Genomic DNA, 25,375 nt, shown 5'->3' with positions numbered 1-25,375 from the left:
CTGTGGCTTTTGCAAGGATGAGCACAGATACAGGGTAAATCAGAGCCTTGGCTTTCACACTAAGCCACTACAAAATGCAGCTACAGTACTCTGTGGGCCCTCTGGGACCACAGGTTTCAGAGGGCAAATTCTCCAGAGAATCAAGACTTACGCCTTTAAGCACCCAAACTTGGTAATTTATTTTAACTGTTTTGGATGGAAACCTTTTTAATACTTGTAATCCAGTTCTTTACTACTCTTTTTAACTTTACTATTCTTTGTACTAAAGAGTACAAAGAATAATAAAACACCCATGGTCCCACCATCCAAAATAAATATTTTAAACTTCTTGAATAAATTACATAAGTTAATTTATTTTTGAAAGACTCAGGGACATCTTTGTAAACACTGTTTATGGTACAGGAAAATAACTGTTACTTATATAATCTTTAAGTAGGAAAACTATGAAGATTGGCTATATAGGCAAGAAAAGGTTTCATAAGAAATTAAAACTGTTAAATGGCCAAAGAAATAATAAAGTTAAAAGGTAAACAATGAAGTGGGAAAAAAACCTTTGCAATATAGAAGACAAAAAGTTAATATAAGAAGAAGGTTAATAAAAGGCAAATAAATACAAAAATGGTAAACACCTCAACCAAAAAATTAAACAGGAAATATTAGAGATGAAATACACTCAACAAACATGAAAAATGTTCTTTCTCACTGTATATCATTTTTCACTTTTTGGATTAGCAATGAAAAAGAACAATAATATTCACTACCAGTTAGGGTGTAATGAAACAGGCATGATCATCATTGAGGGGGGTGTGGAAAATGGTAATCTTTCTAGGGAGGAATTTACCAATATCTATCAAAAATCTCATTTTTAAAAAAGTCTTTGACTAGGCAATTGTAAAGCTGGGTCTTTGTAATGTTAATTTATGTGTCAACTTGGCTAGGCCATGGTACTCAGATATCTGGTCAAACATTATTCTAGAGCTGTTGTCAGGGTATTTTTCAGACGACATTAACATTTAAATCAGTAGATTTTGAGTAAAGCAGATTATTATCCATAATGTGGATGGGCCTCACACATTATTTGGCCCACACATTAATTGGGCCAAATTTTGAGTAAATTGAGTAGATTTTGAGTAAAGCAGATTATTATCCATAATGTGGGTGGGCCTCACACATTAATTGGCCCACGCACATTATGGATAATAATCTACTTTACTAGTAAGTCCTTCAATACTTTCTATTAAGTACTTTCTATCAAGTGTTGAAGGACTTAATAAAAAAGAGACTGACCTCCCCGAAGGAAGAAGGGATTCTACCAGCAGACAGCCTTTGTACTTGAGCTTCAACATCAATTCTCTCCTAGGTCTCCAGCCTGCTGTCCCACTACACAGATTTTTGACTTGCCAGTCTCCACAACTGTATAAGCCAATTCCTGAAAATAAATATTTCCCCCTCTAATATGTACATATCCTATTGGTTCTGTTTCTCTGGAGAACCCTGACTAATATAGTCCTAAACTTAATTTCACTTCTGAACAAAAACAATGTGACCTTGAAATAGGCAAAGGGCAGAAAAAGTCCTAACCACTAAAGAAAAAATGTGATCAGTTGGACTTCATAAAAATGAAAAACTTTTGTTCATCAAAAGACACATGCCTAATGGAACAAGCCACAGACTGGGAGAAAATATTTAGTATATATAAATCTGATAAAGAGCTTGTATCCAGTATATCCAAGAAATGTCTACAAATCAATAATAAAGAGACAAACTACCAATAAAAAATAGGCAAAAGACTTAAGACACTTCACAGAAGACACATAAATGGACAACAAACACAAGAAAAGGTGCTCCGCATCAATGATTATCAGAGAAATGCAAAATGAAACCACAGTAAGATATCACTTCACACCTTCCAAAATGGCTAAAATTAAAGACTGGCAACAACAAATGTTGACAAAGGATGTGGAGCAACTGGAACTCTCCTACACTGCAGACAGGAGTGTAAAGTGATACAACCACTTTGCAAAAACAGTTGGGCAGTGTCATAAAGTTCTTATAAACCATACAGTCCAGCAACTCCACTCCTGGGTATTTACCCAAGATAAATTAAAACATATATCCACAAAAAGTCTTATACAAAAAGTCTTATTAAAAACAAAAGTCCTATATGAAAATGGTTGTTAAAAACTGAAACAACCCAAATGTCTATCCACTTGTCTATCACCAAGAGAGTGGATAAACAAACCATAGTATGTTTACACAATGGAATATACTATTTTTGTTACTTAGCAACAACAACAAAAGATACTTTTATATGCAACAACATGGATAATTCTTGCAAGCATTATGTTAAGTGAAAGAAGCCAGACACCAAAGAATACGTTCTGTATGATTCCACTTGTATGGAGTTCAACAACAGGAAAAGCTAATCTAAGCCGATAGAAGTCAGAACGGTGAATGTCTATGGGAGATAGAAACTGACTGGAATGGGGCACAACAACATTTTCTGAGGTGATGAAAATGTTCTATATTTTTATTGGGGTATTGGTTACAGGGATCCAAACTCATTGAACTGTACACATAAGGTCTGTGCAATTTTCATGTATGTACATTTTACGTCAACAAAAAAAAGAAGACAACCAGTCAAATGCAGTGGCTCACATCTATAATTATAACACTTTGGGAAGCTGAGGCAGGAAGACTGCGTTAGCCCAGGAGTTTGAGACCAGCCTGGCCAACACAGTGAGACCCCATCTCTCTAAAAAATAAACAATTAGCTGGGCGTGGTAGTACACACCTGTAGTCCCAGCTACTCAGAAGGCTGAGGTGAGAGAATTGCTTGAGCCCATGAGGTCAAGGCTGCAGTAAGCCATGATCATGACACTGCACTCCAGCCTGGGTGACAGAGCAAGACTCCGTCTCAAAAAACAAAAACAAAAAGAAAGAAAACCATCTGCATTTTCAGGAACTTATCCTCAGGAAATAATTAGGGAAGTGGTCAAAGATATACAGTTATTACACTATGAACTGTAATAGAGAAACAATGGAAATAACATAAATGTTCAACAACATGGAATGGTTAAACAAGTTATATTAACACAATGAAATACTATAGAACCAATAAGAATGACATAACGGGTATGTAGTAACTTCATATAAAGATGTTCACAACATATTATTGAATGAAAGAGCCACACATAATAGCCAGGGAGTGAAATATCCATTAACTGATAAATGGATAAATAAAATGTGGTAGATACATACAATGGAATATTATTCAGCCATAAAAATGAATTACTGACACATGCTACAACATGGATCAACCTTGAAAATATTATGCTAAGAAAAAGAAGGCACTCACAAATGATTACATATTATATAATTCCATTATTTATGAAATGTCTAGAATATGCAAACTTCTAGACACAGAAAGTAGATAACTGGTTGCCTAAGGTTAGGAGGTTAAAGAAAAATGGGGAGTGATACTAAAGCGTATGGATTTTCTTTTGGGGGTAATAAGAATGTTGAAAATTGATGATGGTGATGGTTGTACAGCTCTCTGGATACACTAAAAACCACCGAATTGTATACTTTAAGTAGGTTAGTTGTACATGTGAATCATATCTTAATAAAGCTGCTATAGGGTAAAAACAAGTAAAAGGCTACATGTATATATGATCCAATTTTACTACAAAATGTATTCATATATGCTTGGTAAAAAATCTCAGTTCAAAAATTGAAGTGTGAAGTGTTATTTTTAGATGAAAAAACAGGTGTAATTTCTTTTACTTTTTACTTCCTTATCTTTTCTGTAATAAACATGAATTGCTTGGGTATTAAAGTTGCAGCAGCCTGTAGGTGGTAGGCTACAGTAAGGACTTCTACAAACTATTGCACTAAACTTGAATGCGAGTCCACCAGGAGACCTGTCTACTGGCTTTCCAGGTCTTGGTTGAATTTTCAACAGGAGATCTTGACAGATGGTAGTATCACAGATACACCTCATAGAGATAAGCTCGAGTGTCACCAAGTGATTAGCAACCATAACCAAATAAGTAAGTTCCGAGTACATAAAGCAGATGTTAATAGCAAAATCTCCATGTTGTTTATGTACACTATAACAGTCATATAATCAACATACCAAAATAAATGATCTGATCTCTTCTAAGCATAAAAAATGGACATTAATGAGTAATGACAATTTTATGGTTATAAAGGTCATACTTGCCTCTCTGTAGAACAAATCCGAATTATTGTAGACATCATAAGCCAGAAGATTAGTCTGTGTCCCCACTAAAAGGGCATCATAGCCAAGCTCAGGGTTCAATACGCCTGCAGTCAGGCAGCTGACTGCCTGGTTAATGTTGAGAAGAGAAACATCAGATTCCAGGGGGCTCTGGAAGACCCTGGATGCACTGACATGCTGGTTCCGTGTATGAGGATTATGAATAAAAACCTGAAACAAAAATAATTAATTACATTCCGTTAAAATATAAAAAATTATTGTCATACTTTTTTTTAAAAAAAGAACCAGGTTACTAACACATCCACATTAACAAGAAGTCACTTTAATCTCCTATGAAACTTAAAACACTCGTACATAGTTCAATACATGGACAACTTTCAGTCATTATGAATCATGGAAATCCAGTGGTTCTTAGCCTTGTAAGGAACAGAGTAATGAACAAGATCTAGTCACTGTTTACCAGGCCAGCTTACATGCTACCCACCAGCAGGATGTCAAAGCACTCTTAGAAGCTAGCCTTTTCCTGATCAACCTAGAATAAGCTGCTACCAGCTTCAATGCGATTGCCACACACCAAGAAGATTATGGAAAACAGAATAAACACTACCTTTATTATCTTTCATCCGAGCACCTAATGAATTCACTTCCTAGACCTTAAAATGGTCTGCTACTTAGTAAACCTGTTTCACAAACTTAAACCGAGTCATGCAAATCAAGTATCTTGAAAGCTTTCATAATTTATACCAGTGACGTAGAACTAAGTAATCAGCCCAAAGATAATCAATTCAACAGTTTCAACTATCATAAATATAATCTGAGTGTCTGCATAAATTATTCAACCTTCCTAAACTTCATCTGTAAAAAGGAGGTTTGGACTAGAAAATACATTCTCCAGAGGGGCGAGATCACTCCCAGGACAGGTAAATGGGTTTGCGACACAGGAATCGTGTAGCCCTTCACAGGACCACAGGACCACAGTACAAAAAGAGATATACAGTATATCTGAGGTATCAGAATTTCACTGGGGAAATCTTCATGGTCTAAAAAAGTTCCAAGGTGGGCAACATGAAAAAAAAGGTTGGGGGGATGAAAAATACTGGACTAGGGGTCCCTCTAGCCCCTTCTATTTCTAAAATGCATAAAATTTACATGAGTATTTTATCTCTTTCACATAAATCCAAACAGAATTAATTTTAAATTAATACCTACCCAAGGTAGCCTATTCAACAAAAAATAATTTTCAAAAGAATTGACTAAAAACATAGAAAAGATGTGCAGCCACTGAACACTGCCTTCATGTTCCGTCTGTGTAACACTTGACAACATGCTTTGGTCAATGTTAATTGCATTTGAACCTGACATCAACCCTTGATTTTCAGATGAGGTCGGAAGAGTTAAGGCCCTTTACCAAGGTCTTGAGACCGGTGACAGGGCTAAGACAAGAGCCTGATGTGCTCCAGACCCTGAGCTCCAGCCACCACCACATCACACTTCCTTTTATAACAGTTCTGAACAAACCAATTCTTACAGAGTTTTCCACAAATCCAATATGCTGAGAAAGAACAGGAGGGGAAATAGCTTACAGGCTCCATATTCATTCTTACTGGAATGGAAAGAGTTTGCAATTTTTATCAAGAGCAACAAGGGTCTCAGGAATCAGACTTCCCCCCGGTTCACTCCTGCTGTTCTCTGCACCCAGAGAGTCCACAGGGAAATAAGTCTGTCCCTTCAGGCAAGGAAAGAAAGCCAACCTCAGTCACATGACAAAAGGACCACTCCCAGGGTTTCCAAAGGACTGGCTGAAGTTCACACATCTGTTCTAGCTGAGGAGGTGCTGCAAACAAGGTAAATTCAACTGACCCCTAAGCATTACCGTGAGAGAAAAAAATGTCCCCAGAGGAAAACTCTAATGTTCACCCTGCAACAGATTCCTTTTATTTATTTATATGTTTTTTGAGATGGAGTCTTGCTCTGTTGCCCAGGCTGGAGTACAGTGGCACAATCTTAGTTCACTGCAACCTCTGCCTCCCGGGTCTCAGCAATTCTCCTGCCTCAGCCTCCCGAGTAGCTGGGATTACAGGGGTGCACCACTACGCCCAACTAATTTTTGTATTTTTAGTAGAGACGGGTTTCAGTTGGCCAGGTTGGTCTCGACCTCCTGACCTCAGTTGATCTGCCCATCTTGGCCTCCCAAAGTACTGGGATTGCAGGCGTTGAGCCACCATGCACGGACAGAGACTCGTTTTAAAAATATCCTTACTGCCGGGCGCAGTGGCTCATGCCTGTAACATCAGCACTGGGGGAGGCCGAGGTGGGCAGATCACAAGGTCAGGAGATCGAGACCATCCTGGCTAACACGGTGAAACCCCGTCTCTACTAAAAATACAAAAAATCAGCCAGGCGTGGTGGTGGGCACCTGTAGTCCCAGCTACTCGGGAGGCTGAGGCAGGAGAATGGTGTGAATCTGGGAGGCAAAGCTTGCAGTGAGCTGAGATCACGCCACTGCACTCCAGCCTGGGTGACAGAGCAAGACTCCATCTCAAAAAAAAAAAAAAAAAGGATATATATATCCTTGCTAAGACCCAGAGTCAGCTCCATGTTCACAACAGGGTCCCAGATGTAATGATAAAGTCCTGTTTCTAGAGATGCAGGCTTTAACCCTAGCTGAAATGTTTTAATTGCTTTTAAGAGAATATATCCATAGCATTGAGTGATAAAATACTAATTATTTTTAAGGTCTCGAGACAGAAGATCAGGTCAGAACTTTTTAGATTTGTTTATAGGGCTGAACACAAAGTATCTATCCAATTACACAGGACAAAGGATCTCCTTTATTTTATTTTATTTATTTATTTATTGGCCATTTTCGACAACAGCCCTAGAATCAAGCATTCCTGCATTCCACTCCAGGTCACATCCTATCTAAGGGCTGCCCTAGGGACCTCTGCCTGATCTCCCTGTTTCTACTCTGATACCTACCTTCCTGCATCCCATCACAGAACATCTGTTCTCCACATACCAGCCAGTTAGCCTTTATCTAAAACATAAAGCAAATTCCAACACCCACTTTATCAAAACCCTCAGGGACTTCCCAACTTACTCAGTATAAAAACCAAGGTCTTTGCCATGGCCTTTAGGTTCCTATATGATCTGGCTTGTGGTTACCTCATGGCAACCCTCATTGCCTTCCAGCCCCAGTGGCTTCCTTGTGCTCCTGAAACACATCACGCGTATCTCCAGCTCGAGGCCCTTGCACCTGCAGATCCCTTTGCCTGCAAGGCTCTTATCCCACAAATCTGCAGAGCTTGTTTCCTCAGTTCCTTCAAACCTCTTATCAAATGTTATTAGAGGCCATCTGACCACCTATCTAAAACAAAAACAGTAAGCTCCCATCATACTGAATCCCTTATTGTTTTTCTCCTACGAAAACACTTGCATATTCGGTTAACTGCCTGGTTCCCCCTCTCAAATGTAAGCTTCGAGGGGGCAAAACTTGTCTGTCACATTCTCCAATGCACCTGTAGGGCTAAGAACACTGCTCAGCACATAGTAAGCCGTCAAATTAGGGGCTGAGTTAAGATCAATGGGATATTTTCAGTCCATTTATGTATCTGCTATGCACCTACAGCACAACCAACATGAAGTTCTTTTTGGCATTTGTCAGTGCTTTTTTTTTGAGACCGAGTCTCACTCTGTCGCCCAGGCTGGAGTACAATGGCGCGATCTCGGCTCACTGCAACCTCCACCTCCCAGGTTCAAGTGATTCTCCTGCCTCAACCTCCCAAGTAGCTGGAATTATAGGCATCCACCACACCTGGCTAATTTTTATATTTTTAGTAGAGACAGGGTTTCACCATGCTGGCCAGGCTGGTCTCGAACTGCTGACCTCAGGTGATCTGCCCGCCTCAGCCTCCCAAAGTGCTGGGATTACAGGCATGAGCCGCTGCACCCAGCCTGTCAGTGGCTTCTAACTGTAACAATAACTAACATCATGACGTGCCAGATCCCGTATTAATAGCTTAACTCAGTTATACTACTTAATGAAAATGCAGCCTTTCTTTTTACTTCCATATCTCAAGGCATATAACATACAATATACGTGGAAGGGTCCTAAAAACTATAAATTGTTACACAAATGCTAACTTATTAAATCCACACTGGGTCAGACAACATGCACTCTGACTACATTCCACACTTTCTAGTTGAGTGGCCCCAAGCACTGTGTTGAACCTCTCTCAACTGCAATTTCTAGTCAATAAAGTGAGAATCATAAAAAGAAAATAACAGGTAACAATTAGTGACCATTTCCTGTATGTCAAGCGCTTTATATTTGCTTCCTGTATTGTCAAATGTATTAACTTTAAAGCTCATGACTCCACATATTAGGTACTATTATTAAGTGCCTTGCCCAAGGTCATGAAATTAGTAGATACTGGAGCCAAGAAACACTATACCTATGCCATGCTGCCACCCTTGGCCTGGTAGCAATGATGCTGAGATGACTCATGTAATAAAGTTCTGTGCCTGTTATTAGCCTTGTCACTACATTCCATGTATTTTGGGCATGCCGCCGTCAAATACACAGGGCTCTGATTTGCCTTGTCTGCTAACTTTCGGACTATAAGCTTTCTGAAAGTAGGGACTCCTTTCACATCCGAGTCTCCAAAATCTATACGGAAGGTGTTCGGTAGAAGTCTGGTGAATGTTAAATGATCATGTCTCTTTTATCTCTTTGACTCTCACATCTTGCCCAGTAATCACACAAAGTAAGCACCTAATACTTAGTGAATAAATTATGGAGAAAGAACTGAATGTACATGGGCAAGGATCAAAGTGCAATTTGAGTAAGTTTTGTATTGCATTCTTTTGTCGTTGTTGTTCGGTAAAGGAGCAGTGTGAGAGGCTGGGTGCAGTGGTTCACGCCTGCAATCCTACCACTTTGGGAGGCCGAGGCAGGTAGATCACTTGAGGTCAGGAGTTCCAGACCAGCCTGGCCAACATGGTGAAATCCTGTCTCTACTAAAAATACAAAAAATAGCCGGGCGTGGTGGTGGGCGCCTGTAATCTCAGATAGTCGGGAGGCCGAGGCAGGAGAATTACATAAACCCAGGAGACGGAGGCTGCAGTGATCCGAGATCGTGCCACTGCACTCCAGCCTGGGCGACAGAGCAAGACTCGTCTCAAAATAAAAAAAAAAAGAAGAAAAAGAAGAAGAAGCAGTGTGAGAGAGTGGGAGGAATTCCGAGTTCCAAGTGACAAGCAGAGGCCCTTGGCTTGAATCTGGGGTCGGTTATTACTGGAACCCGAACCAAGCCCCTTCCCTCCGGAGACGTCTATTTTCTAAGCTCCTTATGTCCAGGGACCCCGACCTCGCCTGACGACAAGAAAACGTCAACTTCTCAGAAAAGTTCTTCCTCTAAGACCCCACTGTCCTCTGTAGGATGGAGCTACAAGGCGCTAGCAGACCGGTTGCCGGGCAACACGGGCTGGGGGCGGGGTCGGAGGGGGGCGGAGTCCCGGGGCGCGGCCGGCGGAGGTTCCGGGGTTCACCGGGGCCCGGGCTCCCTGCCGGTGGGAGCGGTTACCTTGCCCGCTTGGGTGGCGGCCGCGAGGCACGGGTGAGTCCCGTCGTAGCGCCCTATGGCCACCATGCGGGGGCTGATTTTGTGGCGCAGTTTCAGGGTGAACACAGGCAGCAGCATGATGGCGGCGGCTTAGGGGAGGAGGGCTGGAGGCTCAAGGCCAGCGCAGCGCAGCCGGCTTCACGCGGCCAGGTGAGGAGTGCAGAGACACTACCTGCCGGGCCCCAGCCGCCTCACGCCTGACGCGAGACAGCGCGGGACGAATCCGTCCACGTACCGCCTGCTGCTCCTGCGGCTGCGCAGACCCGTCCGCTCCTTCTGCGGCTGCGCGGTAAAGCCGCGGCGCCTTGTGCGGCTGTGTGGTGGAACCCCTGCTGGGCTGCAGCTGCCGTTGATTCCCACTGCGGTGATTTACCTCTGTGAGTTGAACTCCACTGATGAGCCTACAGGTTCAGCCCCGAGGCTTCCCCTTCTAGCACCACAACCAAACTGCACCCTGCAAACTTCACACAATGCTACGCAACTCCAGAGAGTCATTAATTCAAGATTTATTTCTTGAGTGTCGGCTCTGTCCCTTGCTTTAGCCGTTGTGTGGAGGAAAACCATACCAATCCTTAGACTCACGTTCGGTTTAGGGCTCCTGGTAAGGCTCCCTATATATTTTTAAGTGCAAACCTGCAAAATTGAAAAGTGACCAACAAAATTTCCTTGAGGGCCTATTGTGTGTCAAACACTGTTCTAGGTAATAAATAGCAAACAAAAGACAAACCTCCGCTTTCCTGGAACGACATACTAGTCAGGGGAGATAAACACTGAACAAGAAATGCATGTAATTTGGTAGTGAGTACCAGAGAGGAAATTAAGGGAAGGAAAAGGGGAGAGAGGGTTGGAGGGAATGCCATGTTAAGTAGGGTGGTAGGAAAGAGACCTCTCTGAGAAAGTGACATTCAGGCAAGGACTATTAGGAAGTGAGGAAGCCAGCCTCGAGGGAGGGTGTTCCTGCAGAGGAACCTCAGGTGAGGCACCGGGGCTCACTCTGCTGCCTTCTGGCAATGGACAATCTGGGGTGAATGATGAGATGAGCAAGGACCGCTAGAGGAGACTTGGAGTAGCCAGCAAGGAAGTACAATCAGGAGAGTATAGCGTCCTGGAAGCTCGAAGAGAGGGTGGCCAGGAGGAGGAAAACAACTGTGTCCGATGCTGCAGGCAGGGCTTGAAAGATGAGGTCTGGGCCGAGGGCGGTGGTTCACGCCTGTAATCCCAGCACTTTGGGAGGCCAAGGCGAGTGGATCACTTGAGGTCAGGAGTTCAAGACCAGCCTGCCAACATGGTGCAACCCCAACTCTACTAAAAACACAAAAATTTGCTGGGTGTGGTCGTGGACACCTGTAGTCTCAGCTACTTCGGAGGCTGAGGCAGGAGAATCGCTTGAACCGGGGAGGCGGAGGTTGCAGTGAGCCAAGATCATGCCACTGCACTCCAGCCTGGGTGACAGAGCGAGACTCCATCTCAAAGAAAAAAAAGACGAGTTCTGGAATAGTCTTGATACTTGCATTTTGTAATTACAGTTATATGAATGAGCATTTTTTTTCAAGCCTATTGGTGTGTCTGTGACTATTTGTAACCTCTTTTGCAGATAATATCAAAATACTAATGTTAAAAGACTAAGATTCGTAATCTTTACTTTTTAAAATTGATTTTTATTTTATTTTATTTAGAGACAACGTCTCATGTCACTCAGGCTGGAGTGCAGTGGTGCTATCACAGCTCACTGTAACCTCGAACTCCTGGCCTCAAGTGATCCTCCAGTTTCAGCCACCCAAAGTGCTAGAATTATAGGTGTAAGCCACTACTCCCAGCCTAAATTTAAAGATCTTGATGGAATGTAAGACCTGAGCCAGTGGCCCTCCAGTCCCCCTCTGATGGACCATGCTTCTGAGACCCAGCCTCTTTCTACCTCATCTCCACCCCTACCCTTCTGTCACCTGTCTACACCCTAAGTCCTATAGCAGCTCCCTGACCAGCCCTGCCATGGAAATTACCCTGGGTCATTGGAACTTACTTTGTTTTGTGATGTCCCTTCTCTTTAGTCCCCAGATTCTACCTACACAAAATCATCATTTCACTGAATCCACTCAGCTGTATTACTAGCTGATCACAACTTGATCAGCTACCTCTCCCAGGAATAGCTTGAAAGGAATGACTCTCTAATGGACATCATTTCAGATCCTTTATTTTTTCCTGATAAACATTTATGGAGGGTATCCATGTTCTGGATGGTGTTCAAGGACCTAGGGATACAGCAGTGAACAAGAAAGATATAATTCATACCCTTATGGAGTTTACATGCTCTAGGGGATAGGAAGCAACAGACACTAAACATGAAAATAAGTAAGATCATTTCATCTGGCGAGAAGGCTGATGTTCTAGGGCTCAGGAAGGTCTCTTAGAGGAAGTAACATTTGAACCAAGAACTTTGTGACAAGTAAGTGGCAGCCATTCAAAAATGTGAGGGACGGGCAGTCTAGACAGAGGGAACAGTAAGGGCACAGGACCAGTTTGGACATGTTTGAAAACCAGAAAGAAAATAATGTGGCTGGAGCTTAATGTATGAGAAGGGGCCAGGTCACCTAGTGCTTCTGAGCCAGACCAAGAAGCTTGGGTTTTACTCCAGCAGGCAGACAAGTCCTGGACTTCTATGTAAGGCTGGTCTTGGCCTCTGTTCACCTGGCCACGCCTTACTTACTGTATGGACTGCCTTGGTGGCCTCTAACTTTGTGATTTCTCTTCCTAATAGGACATTACAGTCATCAGCATCAACATCATTAACATTTACTGAGCATATTTTGTTGTTGCTGTTGTTGAGACGGAGTCTCGCTGTGTCACCCAGGCTGGAGTGCAGTGGCGCGATCTCAGCTCACTACAAGCTCCACCTCCCGGGTTCACACCATTCTCCTGCCTCAGCCTCCAGAGCAGCTGGGACTACAGGCGCCTGCCACCTCGCCCGGCTAATTTTTTGTATTTTTAGTAGAGACGGGATTTCACCGCATTAGCCAGGATGGTCTCGATCTCCTGACCTCGTGATCCACCCGCCTCGGCCTCCCAAAGAGCTGGGATTACAGGGGTGAGCCTCCGCGCCCGGCCTTACTGAGCATTTTTTAGGTGCCATTCTAAGAACTTTATATGTATCATCTCACTTAATCATACAATAATTCTACAACCCTACATAGGGTTATTGTATGATTATATATATAATGTATAATAATATATGATTATACAATAATCCTACAATCCTACATAGGATTGTAAAATGGGATAACCATACAATAATCCTACAATCCTACGTACACCTGACAAAACTTTACCATTGTTACTTCCTCTATAACTCTTCATTGGCTCCCTATTTTCAATCAAAAAGAGTCCAAGCACTTCAGCAGATTACACAAAGATTTCCAAATTCTGACCACTGTTGCCCGCCTCATCTTTTGCTGCTTCTTTCTTCAGACTTGATCCTTCTCAGATGCCATGTCTAGCCTCTCTGCTCAAATTGTGCCCTCTACCCAGAATGTCCTTCCCCTCCCTTCATAACTTCCCCCCGTCCTTGAAGACTCAGGTTGGACATCACCACTCCAGCAAATCATGTTTGACAGCCTCCCTCACTGCTATTTCCACCCTTAGGAGGCAGCCACACTTACCCTGCGCTTCCATCAGATCATGTATCATAATGAGGGTACTTGAGTTTAGGATATCCCTAGAGAGATAGGGAATACCCCATCCTCCCTGCCAAGCACTGATCAGGGCAGGGGACTTACAGGTTTTCCTCTGAGGAGAAAGGCCCAGGGCTGACCCTCTTCTGCCAAATGTCCAATAATCTTCTCTGCCTCCCAAGACTCACCAGGAATCATTGGTTCTTCCGAGGAGACCCGTGTCATCCTCACATCAGTGAGAGCTGGGACTCCCGAGGATCTAGTCCTTGAAGGTGGGACAGGAGTTGAGAGCTGGTGGGCTCTAGGGAGACAGCACTACATAGCAGGTAAGCCTTTGACCCTCAACCATATCACACCCGGGTTCAGATGCCTCCTCTATCAGCCACTAGCTGAGATTTAGGCCCACTATTTAATCCCAGTTCTCATATTTATTGAGCATCTTCTCTGTGCCAGGACTACACATACTCTTTTTTTTTTTTTTTTTTTTTTGAGACAACGTCTCACTCTGTCATCCAAGGTGGAGCACAGTGGTGTGATCATAGCTCACTGTAACCGGAAACTCCTGGCTCAAGTGATCCTCCTCCTGCAGCCTCCCAAAGTGCTGCAATTAGAGGCATGAGCCACAATGCCCAGCCACATACTAACTCATTTAATCACCACCACCCTTGGAGGGAGACACTGTCATCATCCCTGTTTTACTAGAGGGGAAACCAAGTCATGGGAGACTCCATGATGTAAGCCTGAGGTCACACAGCTAATAAGCAGCAGAACCAGGATAGCTGACCAGGTGGTCAAACCACAGAGCCTGACCTCCTCACCACTGAACTTTCCTGCCTCCTGCAGTGAACCTCCCTGAGCACCAGCGTCCTCATCTAGAAAAGAGAAATATTAGCAGTCCTCATTCTTAAAGCAAAGCCTGGCCTTCAGTAAGGGCTCCCAGAAATGGTTATTATTATTACCTCTAGGTGAAAGCACTGCCTTTGACTAGTTAGGGTCACTGTTCTAACAAATTTGATCTTTTTTCTTTTGCTAGTAGGTAGCATTGCTCCCAGTTTCCTTTTGGCCCTGGGATTGGAAAACCAAACTAGTAGCCAAGTTTTAGTGGGAATTGGTCAGGACCAAAATTGAAGATCCTAATTTCCAAGGGCGGGGGAGCCTGATGGGAGGGTGCCTTAGGCCACACCTGCCACCTGCCACTCCGTCTTCTTGTCCTCACATTGAGTTTGCAAAGCACCCCCACTAGAGGGTGTGCAGGTGTAAAAAACAGAGATTCAGGCACCTCGAGACTAGATTAAAGGCCTGGAGGGAGGCAGCATGGAGGGCTCCCCAGCACAGGAGATTCCAGCAGCTGCAGGGCCCACCTTGAGGAGCAGACTTGGGCAGGGAGGCCACCTGGAGAAGGACTTCTGCCTTTTTCTTTATGCACTGTATATGTTTTTGTTTGTTTGTTTGTTTCGTTTTGTTTCTGAGATGGAGTATCACTCTGTCACCCAGGCTGGAGTGCAGTGCAGTGGCACGATCTTGGCTCACTGCAACCTCCGCCCCCTGGGTTCAAGCAATTCTCCTGCCTCAGCCTCCCGAGTACCTGGGATTACAGGTGCCTGCCACCATGTCTGGCTAATTTTTGTATTTTTGGTAGAGACAGGGTTTGACCATCTTGGCCAGGTTGGTCTTGAATTCCTGACCTCATGATCCACCTGCCTCGGCCTCCCAAAGTGCTGAGATTACAGGCATGAGCCACTGAGCCCGGCCTATGCACTGTGTATGTTTATGCTGTTTTTCAGCATGTTTGTTTTACTTTTGTAATTTAAAACAAAACAAAACCTTTAAAATAAAGTAGTGTAAGGGCAGGGTTGTCTGTGGATTTCAGGAATCCAAATCCAGGGCCTCCCCCACCCTTCTTGATCCAGAACCTGCCTATAAAGGACCACAGTCTTCAGTTTCCCCAAACTCTTTAAGGCAACTGGCAATTAGGACTACTCCTCAATTCGCAGAGGGACAGGGTCTGAGAGACCCCCGGGACAGAGCAGGCGGAACAGGGCTGGACTCCGTGAGAACTTTCCACCCAGCTTCCCTTAGGGAGCAGTCCTCCCAGGCTTCCCGTCCTTCAGTCTTTCATCACTTGACTTCCTTTCTGGAATTCCTGGTAACTCTGTGATGTGTCTGCTGTGGGCTGTGGGGGTAAAGCTCTCCATGTTGGTGTCTTCTGTCAGCTCATTTCACACTTGCAAGAAATGAAATTAAGAATCATATGTTCAAAGTCACTTTGCAGTGTGTCATATGAAAAGCAGAAACAGTACCTTCCGGTCAGTAGACAGGAGGAAAAGCTACGACTGCTACTAATAGCTAACATATGTTGAGCACTTCCTACATGCCAGACTGCTAAATTATTTACTTATATGATCATCTCAATCTTCCCAATAATCATGTGAAGGAGGTAATATTATTATCCCCAATTTATGGATCAGAAACGAATTCAAGCCCAAATTCCACCACACCACACACACATATCCCACGGAAGTGGTAGGAAAAGCCACTGAAATCAGTGTTAGTTACCTCCCACCCCCACCCTCAGAGACCCATCAGAACCCTGGATACCTAGTGGTGCCAGAAAAGGGGCAGAGGGTCTTGGACCTCCAGTTTCATGTTTGTCACAAGCAACCTTGAGATATCTAATCACATGATACCCTTGGCCAAGCTCCCAATGGCCTCTTGTTATGGTGGATTCTCTGACATTTTCATGGGCTCGAAAATCCCTGGAGAGGCCACACATCCCAGTGTCCAGGATCCCCTATCCCTCAAAGCATTGTGCAGCCCTCCTCTCAGGCCCTTGCTCCACCCCCAGGTGAGGCCAGGGTCCACAGTGTTTCCTAGATGCTTATAGATCAAGCCTGTAAATAATCTTGGAAAGAGTTGCTGAAAATGAGACTAAGAGAGAAGCACTTACATTAAAATGGAATCACTGCACATCTAGAATGTGTCCTGTACAAGGAGGCCAAGGTGGGTTGATCACGAGGTCAGGAGTTCAAGACCAGCCTGGCCGACATGTTGAAAGCCAGTCTTTACTAAAAATACCAAAATTAGCTGGGTGTTGTGGCACGTACCTGTAATCCCAGCTACTCGGGAGGCTGAAGTAGGAGAATCGCTGGATCCCAGGAGTTGGAGGTTACAATGAGCCAAGATCATGCCACTGCACTCCAGCCTGGGAGATAAAGCGAGACTCCATCTCAAAAAAAAAAAAAAAGAATGTGCCCTGTACAGATAAAGGAACTGTTTCTAAAGCTCCCCCACTGTAGAGTTTTTGAAATTGTATTCTGTTATTCTCCATTCACCTCTCCAGATCCATCCTCTCTCTCCTCTCTCCTGGTCTATGCTAAGAAGGCCAACCGTGGCAGATTTCATGGCCCGTTTCCTTGCACCATCAGGTAATCAGATGATGGGAGGGGAGAAAGGTCAAAAAATTGATTCCTCTCCCGCTGCTGGGTGTAATTTTGGCAGTGGTTATATTCCTCTACCTACCACCACTGCTTCTATCGGGTAGTTCCTCAACCTCTACTCCAACTTTCCCTGGGCCCTGTAATGCCACCTCTCTCTCTCCTTCCTTCAGGGTTAGGGACAGTGACAGTTCCCAGTGTGCTAGTCTCTAGGTGCTTCATCATCTCTCCTGGATGTCCCTAATCCTGCCCACACCTCTGTAAATTGTACCTTCATTAAACTCTGGTTCTGTTGAAAGGTAGCAGGCTCTTCCACACCAAATATACCATTTGGCATGAGGATTATTTTGAGCTGAAAGCAGCTGAGAAGAAGTAGATATAAGAAAAGCTTTCTGTTTGCCTCTATTTGCCTAAAGCAGGACATAGGCATCCCTCCTCCCCTTCCTACTGGGAAGGACAAAGGTCGATTAATGAAGATGTCTTCAGGGCCTTATTAGATCAGAGGAATCTTCCTAACAAATTTTTCTAACCAGTCTTTATCTACCATTAGTTTCTTGTATATTTGCCTTCCTACAATTTGCGATCCCTTGGACTCAAGGTCCTTTTTGTCTTATCACTTCTCTAAAAATGTATTGTCTTTTGTCAGAGATACTATATAAGCTGGAATTCTAAATCACCTCTTTGAGAATTACTCATTCCCTGGCTGTCTCCCATGCACGTGTGATATATACACGTTAATACAATCTTGTTTTTCTCTTGTTAATCTGTCTTTTGTTGCGAATGCTAGCAGGGGTCCCAGCTAAGAACTCAGAAAGGTAAAGGGCAAATTGTTTTTCCTCCCCTAAACTGTAAACACGTTGTACTCCCTCTTTCCTGCTGGAAACTGACTGTTACACAGACTGTGCTTTTGAGTTGGCCTTGGTGAAGAAGGTTCTTTTTGGAGTTAAGCATCAGGGTTTCCTGTGAGGGTCATGTGGCTACAGCTCACCTCTGCCTCTCCCCCAGAATGGCAGCATGGTCCAGCATCTTCTCTCGCTCTCTCCTGGTCCAAATCTCTACCCAGTCACAGTCACCTCCCAGCAGTCTCTCTGCTCCCACTTTGCCTTCACAAATCAGCCAAATATCTTTATTTTAAAAAGAGAGAAAATAACATTTTGCAAGATGTAACCTTTAGAGGAAAATGGGTAAAGAGACTTGAGGTCTCTCTATATTATTTCTTACAGTTGCTTGTGAATCTATAATTATCCCATAATGAGAAGTTCAATTTTTAAAAGTTCAAAGGTAAGAACAGAGGAAGATCAGGGAGCAGTGTGAAAGGCACTATGAAGAAAACACAGAAAGAAAAGATGACTATGAAATCACTGTGCTGGGAAAGGGAGAAGAATTGTTGTCACAATTCAAGGTACTTAGGTAGCTAGCTCTCAGCTTTATCAGTATCCAAAAATGGCACTTCAGAATTTAGACATCGGGGAGGAGGTGGGGATGGTGAATGGGTACCAAAAAAATAGAAAGAATGAATAAGACCTACTATTTGATAGCACAGCAGGGTGACTGTAGTCAATAATAACTTAATTGACATTTTGAAATAACTTAGAGTATAATGGGATTGTTTGTAATTCAAAGGAGAAATGCTTGAGAGGATGGGGGGACAGATACCCCTTTCTCCAGGATGTGCTTATTTCACATTGCATGCCAGTATCTCAGCATCTCACATAACCCATAAATATATACATCTAGGCACTCACAAATTTTTTAAAAATTAAAAAATAAAATAGAGAAAAATCAAGTAAAAATATTGTTTTAACTACTAAACAAAACAAAACAAAAAAACAAAATGTCACTATCAAGATGCTTCCTCAACATGAACTTTCAGGAATTGTGGTCACAAAAATACAACAAAGATGATAGAGTTGAGAGACTGGAGACTGGAGAATGAAGTGCACACTCACCAAGATCCCGGCCTGTCCTGCACTGGTTTCAAAAAGGTCTAGAGCTGTGCTCTCCAATATGGTAGCCTGAGTCATATGGCCATTGAGAACTTGAAATGTGGCTAGTTCACTGAAATAAGCTGTAAGCATAAAATACAAGACAGATCTGCAAGAACTCACATAAAATAAGAATTTCAAATATCTAACTGATATTTTTATATTGATCATATTTTGAAATCATAATATTTTGCATATATTGTGCTAAATAAAGTATATTATTAAGGTTTTTATAAATGAGAAAAGTCCTGGTGTGAAAATATTTTCAACACTTACTGAATAAACCAAAGAAACTCTCACAAGTGTTTTGTTCCCTTTTGGATCACTTCCAGCAAAATACAAATATACTGTTATTTCCCCTATTTAAAAAAAAAAAAAAGCTTCCTCTGCCAAGCACGGTGGCCCATGCCTGTAATCCCAGCACTTTGGGAGGCTGAGCAGGCGGATTGCTTGAGCTCAGGAGTTCATGACCAGCCTGGTAACATGGCAAGAGTCTGACTCTACCAAAAATACAAAAATTAGCTGGGTGTGGTGGCACATGCCTGTGGTCTCAGCTACTCAGGAGGCTGAGGCAGGAGGATTGCTCAAACTTGGGAGGCATAGGTTACAGTGAGCTGAGATCACACCACTGCACTCCAGCCTGGGTGACAGAGTGAGACCCCCTCTCAAAAAAAAAAAAGAAGCTTTCTCTATGAATAAATAACTCCAAATAGTATATGTGTACTTCCTCCACTCCGGAGGTGAAGTTTAACTCTCCTCCCATTTATAGATGGGCTGGACTTCATGACCTGATTCCAAAAAGTAGATTATGGAAAGGGAAAAATAGTGACTTCATAGGAGGGAACCTGGCAGACACCATTTTAACCAAGTGACCAAGGTTAACATCACCAGCGATAGAATTTGGTGTCAAGGCCGGGCGCGGTGGCTCAAGCCTGTAATCCCAGCACTTTGGGAGGCCGAGACGGGCGGATCACGAGGTCAGGAGATCGAGACCATCCTGGCTAACACAATGAAACCCCGTCTCTACTAAAAATACAAAAAAATTAGCCGGGCGAGGTGGTGGGCGCCTGTAGTCCCAGCTACTCGGGAGGCTGAGGCAGGAGAATGGCGTAAACCCGGGAGGCGGAGCTTGCAGTGAGCCGAGATAGCGCCACTGCACTCCAGCCTGGGCGACAGAGCGAGACTCCGTCTCAAAAAAAAAAAAAAAAAAAAAAAAAAAAAAAAAAAAAAAAAAGAATTTGGTGTCAAATACTCCCTGATATGTTGGGATGAGAAGGGCACGTCATCTCTGTGGTTTTCTTCCCCAAATCTATAAACTCTAATCATAAGAAAACATCAGCTAAACCCAAATCGAAGGACATTTTACAAAACACCTCACCAGTTTGCCCCAAAACTGCCACGTTCGTGAAAAATGAAGAAAGTCTGAGAAACTCACTGATCAGAAGAGAATAAGGAGACATGATTACTAAATACAATCCTGGGTGCACTCCTGGAATGGATCCTGGAGCAGAAAAAGGACATTAATGAGAAAATTGGTGAAATCTGATTAGAGCTGATAGTTTGGTTCATGATACTGTAGCAATGTTAATTTCTCGGTTTTGACAAACATACATGGTTATGCAAGATGGTAACTCCAGGAAGTTGGGCAAAGGATCTGCAGGATCTCTTGCCTAAGGCTGGAGATTGGGGTAGTAATAGGAGAATCAATTGTAAAGAGAACTTTTTGGGGTGATAAGAAGGCTCTATCTGTATTTTGATTGTGGTGGTGGTTACGTAGTTGGATATATTTGTCAAAACTCACCAAACTGTACATTTAAAGTGACTGTATTTTGTTATTTGTAAATTATGCCTCAAGAAAAGTGATTTAAAATATTTTTAAATTAAAAATGGCCAAGCGTGATGGCTTACACCTGTAATCCCAGCACTTTAGGAGGCCAAGGTGGGCAGATTGCTTGAACCCAGGAGTTCGAGACCAGTCTGGAAAACAAGGTAAAACCCTATCTCTACAAAAAATACAAAACAATTAGCTGGGTGGGGTGGTGCTCACCTGTAGCCCCAGCTACTTGTGAGGCTGAAGTGGGAGGATGGCTTGGGCCCAAGGGGTCAAGGCTGCAGTGAGCCGTGATCACAACATTGCACTCCATCCTGGGCAACAGAGTGAGACTGTCTCAAGAAAATATGTTAATTTTTAAAAATAAAATCATGTCAGTCCCATATATAAAATTATCCAGTGGCTTCCCATTACACATGGAATAAAATCCAAACTCCTGACCTGGCCTACAGAGTTCTGGTGTCTGGAAATCGTTCCAACATATCAAATTTGGTCTCACCTCCTGGCCTTGGCACTTACAGTTCCCTCCACCTGGAATCCACCTGAAATGTTCTGCCCCAAATCTTTTCAAGTCTAGCTGTGAAGGGGTGGGGTCTGAGCCTTCTGCACCAATCTCAACGTGAAACTAAGCACCTCCTACTCCAGGTTCCAGATCTCCTCAAGCTCCAGCCTAGGCTTCTCGGCTCATCTGAGAATCAAGACTCAGGCATCCACCCCTGACTTCTGCCCGTCCCCAGTGGAACTCAGATGGGTCTGCAGGCCCTCCTAACTCTGGTCGAACTCAGAAGTCTCACTAAGCATCCCTCCCAGCTCTACATCCTAGCTTAACATCAGCCTATCCCTCTTCACACACTTCCCTGGCCTGGCTTCCCCGGCAAGAAACATTCTAGCCTAATGTCATCCAAGCACCTTCAACAGTTCCTGGCACTAGCGGGTGCTCTTTAAATATTTGGTGAATGAATGATTGCCTATTTCAATAAATCAGTATTCACATCTGAAATAACTCATTTGGCAGGACCTACTATACCACCTTACAATTCTCTCCACCTGGAATGCTCTGCCCCTAGATTGTTTCAAACCTGGCTCTTACAATCAGATCTCAGCTCAACACTCCCTTCCTCAGAGAGGACTGCCCTGCACCCCTAGTCTCTCACATCACCCTGCTCTCTCTATCCCAGCCTGTAGGATTCACCTACATAACTTCTTCCCATTGAAAAGTACAGAATAGATTATATGGTTTTGCACTAATAAGCATTGAGAAGTGATGTTTCTTTTTCTTGTTTTGCACCATTTACCACCTCTATATCATGCAGATAACATTCACTAAATGCAATCCTGGGTACAATCCTGGACTGGATCCTTGAACAGAAAACGGACATTAGTGAGAAAATTGGTGAAATCTGGAGAGTGTAGTTTGGTTAACAATATTATAGCATATTATTACTATAAGTATCCTTAGATTCTAGGCATCCTTAAGATTGTAGGCAACATGAGTGAGCCAAAGACTGCGGAAGCAAAGAAGGGAAGCCATGGGAGAGTGATCACCATTTGCACACATATGAGGATCAGGACTTCATGTTTTTATAAATAACAATAAAGCATCGCATCCTCAGTCATTCAAAGATTTATTCAGTCAATTACTTTTAGGAAAATCAGAAAGATTTGACCCACCAGGATCCAAATATCATAATAGCCTTACCAGACAATTCACTCAAAGCATTTTGATTAATTTTTGTTGATATGGTTGTTACTTTTCTAACATTCTCTGGCTTTTGGCATAAGCTTCTTTTTTTTTTTTTTTTTTTTAGACAGAGTCTCGCTCTGTCACCCACACTGGAGTGCAGCGGCACAATCTCAGCTCACTGCAACCTCCACACCTCTACTTCCCAGGTTCAAGCAATTCTCCTGCCTCAGCCTCCCAAGTAGTTGGGATTACAGGTGTGCGCCACCACACTGGGCTAATTTTTGTATTTTTAGTAGAGGCCAGGTTTCGCCATGTTGGCCATGCTGGTCTTGAACTCCCGACCTCAAGTGATCCACCTGTCTCCGCCTCCCAAAGTGCTAGGATTACAGATGTGAACCACCATGCCTGGCCAGGCATAAGCTTCTGATTTTGAAATGACTATATAACTTACATGAGTTGTGATTGTTTTCAATCTACCAACCTACTCTTCTTAATCTTTTCATTGTTAGGATCTGTAAAAAACTCCTCCCACTTTCATCTCCACCTGCCAAACCCACAGTAGTAAATGAAATTGATGGGAAGGTGTGACCCGAGATGTGCTAACAATAACAAGCCTGCTTTGCCAGAGCAACAAAAAGCTAAGAAGTCTTCAAATGATTCTGAAATTAGAGGAGGCCACACCTGGATGCAGTAAGCCCAGGTCTCAAGGGGCAGAGGAACCGGCTTCTGGCCCATCCTGTCCTGGGTTCAGATCAAAGCTGATAGCTGGAGTCTGTTCCATTTTCCAAGAAGTGTGCTCTTTATAGCCCCCTGGAGCCATTCCTGGGTGCGACTAGCATCAGACGCTGGCTCAGGCTTGACTCAGCTTTAGTAACTACCTATTTGAGCGGGAAGCCAACCTCTGGAGCACCTGCTCTGGAAGGTTTGAGTTTTTCTACTTTGGTACAAACTCCTATAGCTGAAAGCAATATGCAGCTTTGTGAATCTGAACATCATGTCCTCAGGGGACATGGAAGACTAAAGGAAACTCCAAGTTCCATTTCCACATTCATGGCATTTCCAGGTAGGAAGGAGCCAGAGAGATCACCAGCCCAGGCTTCTGCCCAAGGCGAGAATCGCCATCCTGCCCCTGTGTAAATACTTCCTGTGTGCGGGTGGCTCACATCTCACATGGAGGCCATTACATTTCAATGCAGTTCCCAGGCTGAGACCAGCCTGGACAATAGAGCAAGACTCTGTCTCTACAAAAAAAAACAAAAAAAACAAAAAAATTAGCTGGGCATGGTAGCATACACCTGTAGTCCCAGCTACTCGGGAGGCTGAGGTGGGAGGATCGCTAGAGCCCAGGAGGTCGAGGCTGCAGTGAACTATGATCGCACCACTGCTCTCCAGCCTGGGTAACAGAACAAGACCCTGTCTCTGGAAAAGAAATTCTCAGAAATGCCCAACTCATAATGAGCCACATTATCAGTCTGTGGAAACGGATTGGCTTCATCACTCTGCCCATGTCAGCTTCTCGGGTACTTGAAGATGTATCGTCTTCCCTCCAAGCCTCCTCGATGCTGAAACCCCCATGTGGCCCCTTCATGGGATCCTGGGGAATGCAATTCCTAGTTTCTTTATCAACCTGGGCACACTTTAGCATCACATCTTCCTTAAGGGACCGGCTCCGAGAGAAACAGAACTCTAAAGCAGATGTGGACATGTCATGAGAACCTCCTCTGGCTCCCTACACCCAAAGTCTCCCTTTCCCTCTACCCGCCTCAGCTCCCAGGTGCAAACAAGAGGTAACACAGAGATCAGGGCCGTGCCAACACTGTAGAACTCTCCAGAGGAAGATACCGAGAAACAAAGATCAGCGCTCCCCCCTCCTTTTTTTTTTTTTTTTTTTTTTTTTTTGGCAATTGATTAGAGGTTTATTTTGCCAAGGTCAAGGATGTGACTGGGAAAAAGAAACACAAGTCACAGTAGGATCTGAGACCTGTGCTTGTTCCAAAGAGGATTTTAGGAACTTTGATACCTAAAGGGGAAACAGCATTATCCCCTTTGATATTTAAAGGGGAAAGAGCTTCCTCTCCTCTTCCTCAAGGAGAGAAAGGGAAATAAAAAAGGAGAGAGAGTAGGCAATGAAGCCAAGTGGTTACATTTTTGTGAGGCTCTGATTAGCGCTCAGTGAATCGATACATTTTTTTGTGTGGAAAGAGGGAGTAGGGGAAAAGTCAGTGATGCATTTTCTGGTGTTCAGTAACTCCATTTTACATAAGATAAAGTAAGCATGCGAAATTACAGCTATCTATTTGGGAACAAAAAAGGCAGTCTCTTGCATGACTCAGTTCCCAAACTTAACTTCCCTCCAGTGTAGTGAGTTTGGGGTCCCCAGATTCTCTTTTCTTTCAGCAGCAGCAACTATGTCCAGCTTGTCCTTGGCAGTTGCATGCTACCACTTAGCCCTGCCATCCTGAAATCCAATTACTCCCATTTGATTTAGGTTTCCTAATTCAGTGACTGCAGTTCCCACTGTTAAGTTCTAGCCTACAGAGAAATCACAGTACTGCTGCCTTTTTTGTTTTTGTTTTTAAGACAGGGTCTCGCTCTGTCACCCAGGCGGGATTGCAGTGGCACTATCACAGCTCACTGCAGCCTCAACCTCCCAGGCACAAGTGATCCTCCCATCTCAGCCTCCTGAGTAGCTAGGACTACAATCCCTAGCTATTCTGTGTGCCACCACACCCAGAATTTTTGTATTTTTTTCGTAGACATGGGTTTTGCCATGTTGCCCAGGCTGGTCTCAAATCCTGGACTCAAGACATCTGCCCACCTCGGCCTCCTCCCAAAGTGTTGGGATTATAGGTGTGAGCCACCATGCCTGGCCTCACAGAGCTTCTTAAGGATGTGGGGGTTCCTCTCAC

General features: G+C 43.6%; 4 protein-coding genes and 1 long non-coding RNA gene across 20 annotated transcripts in view; 3 read left to right on the top strand and 2 right to left on the bottom strand.

Annotated features, from left to right (window-relative positions):
- BBS2 (Bardet-Biedl syndrome 2) overlaps positions 1 to 10,094 on the bottom strand; it is a 32,875-nt gene extending 22,781 nt beyond the window's left edge. For both annotated transcript variants that reach the window (XM_050772905.1, XM_050772906.1), the window contains exons 1-2: positions 9,829 to 10,094; positions 4,222 to 4,453 (exon numbers count right to left, since the gene is read on the bottom strand). In XM_050772905.1, the coding sequence (XP_050628862.1) occupies positions 4,222 to 4,453; positions 9,829 to 9,945 (349 nt within the window). In that variant the 5' untranslated portion in view covers positions 9,946 to 10,094. The remainder of the gene's footprint in view (positions 1 to 4,221; positions 4,454 to 9,828) is intronic.
- Positions 1 to 25,375, top strand: part of LOC126943908 (metallothionein-1E) — a 339,166-nt gene that overhangs the window by 207,181 nt on the left and 106,610 nt on the right. The window lies entirely within an intron of this gene.
- LOC126943900 (metallothionein-2) overlaps positions 1 to 25,375 on the top strand; it is an 894,508-nt gene that overhangs the window by 779,998 nt on the left and 89,135 nt on the right. The gene's annotated exons all lie outside the window — the stretch shown is intronic.
- The window catches only part of MT3 (metallothionein 3), an 892,117-nt gene that overhangs the window by 798,743 nt on the left and 67,999 nt on the right, over positions 1 to 25,375 (top strand). The window lies entirely within an intron of this gene.
- On the bottom strand, positions 15,529 to 25,359 carry LOC126943938 (uncharacterized). Its single transcript, XR_007721892.1, has 4 exons — positions 20,387 to 25,359; positions 18,916 to 19,034; positions 17,955 to 18,090; positions 15,529 to 15,756 (listed from the first exon to the last, which is right to left on the bottom strand). It is a non-coding gene; the product is annotated as an uncharacterized LOC126943938 (long non-coding RNA).

This window comes from Macaca thibetana, chromosome 20 (genome assembly GCF_024542745.1).
Source record: "Macaca thibetana thibetana isolate TM-01 chromosome 20, ASM2454274v1, whole genome shotgun sequence".
NCBI lineage: Eukaryota > Metazoa > Chordata > Mammalia > Primates > Cercopithecidae > Macaca > Macaca thibetana.
The sequence above is the reverse complement of the archived record's forward strand: the minus strand, read 5'-3'. Positions and strand labels throughout refer to the sequence as shown.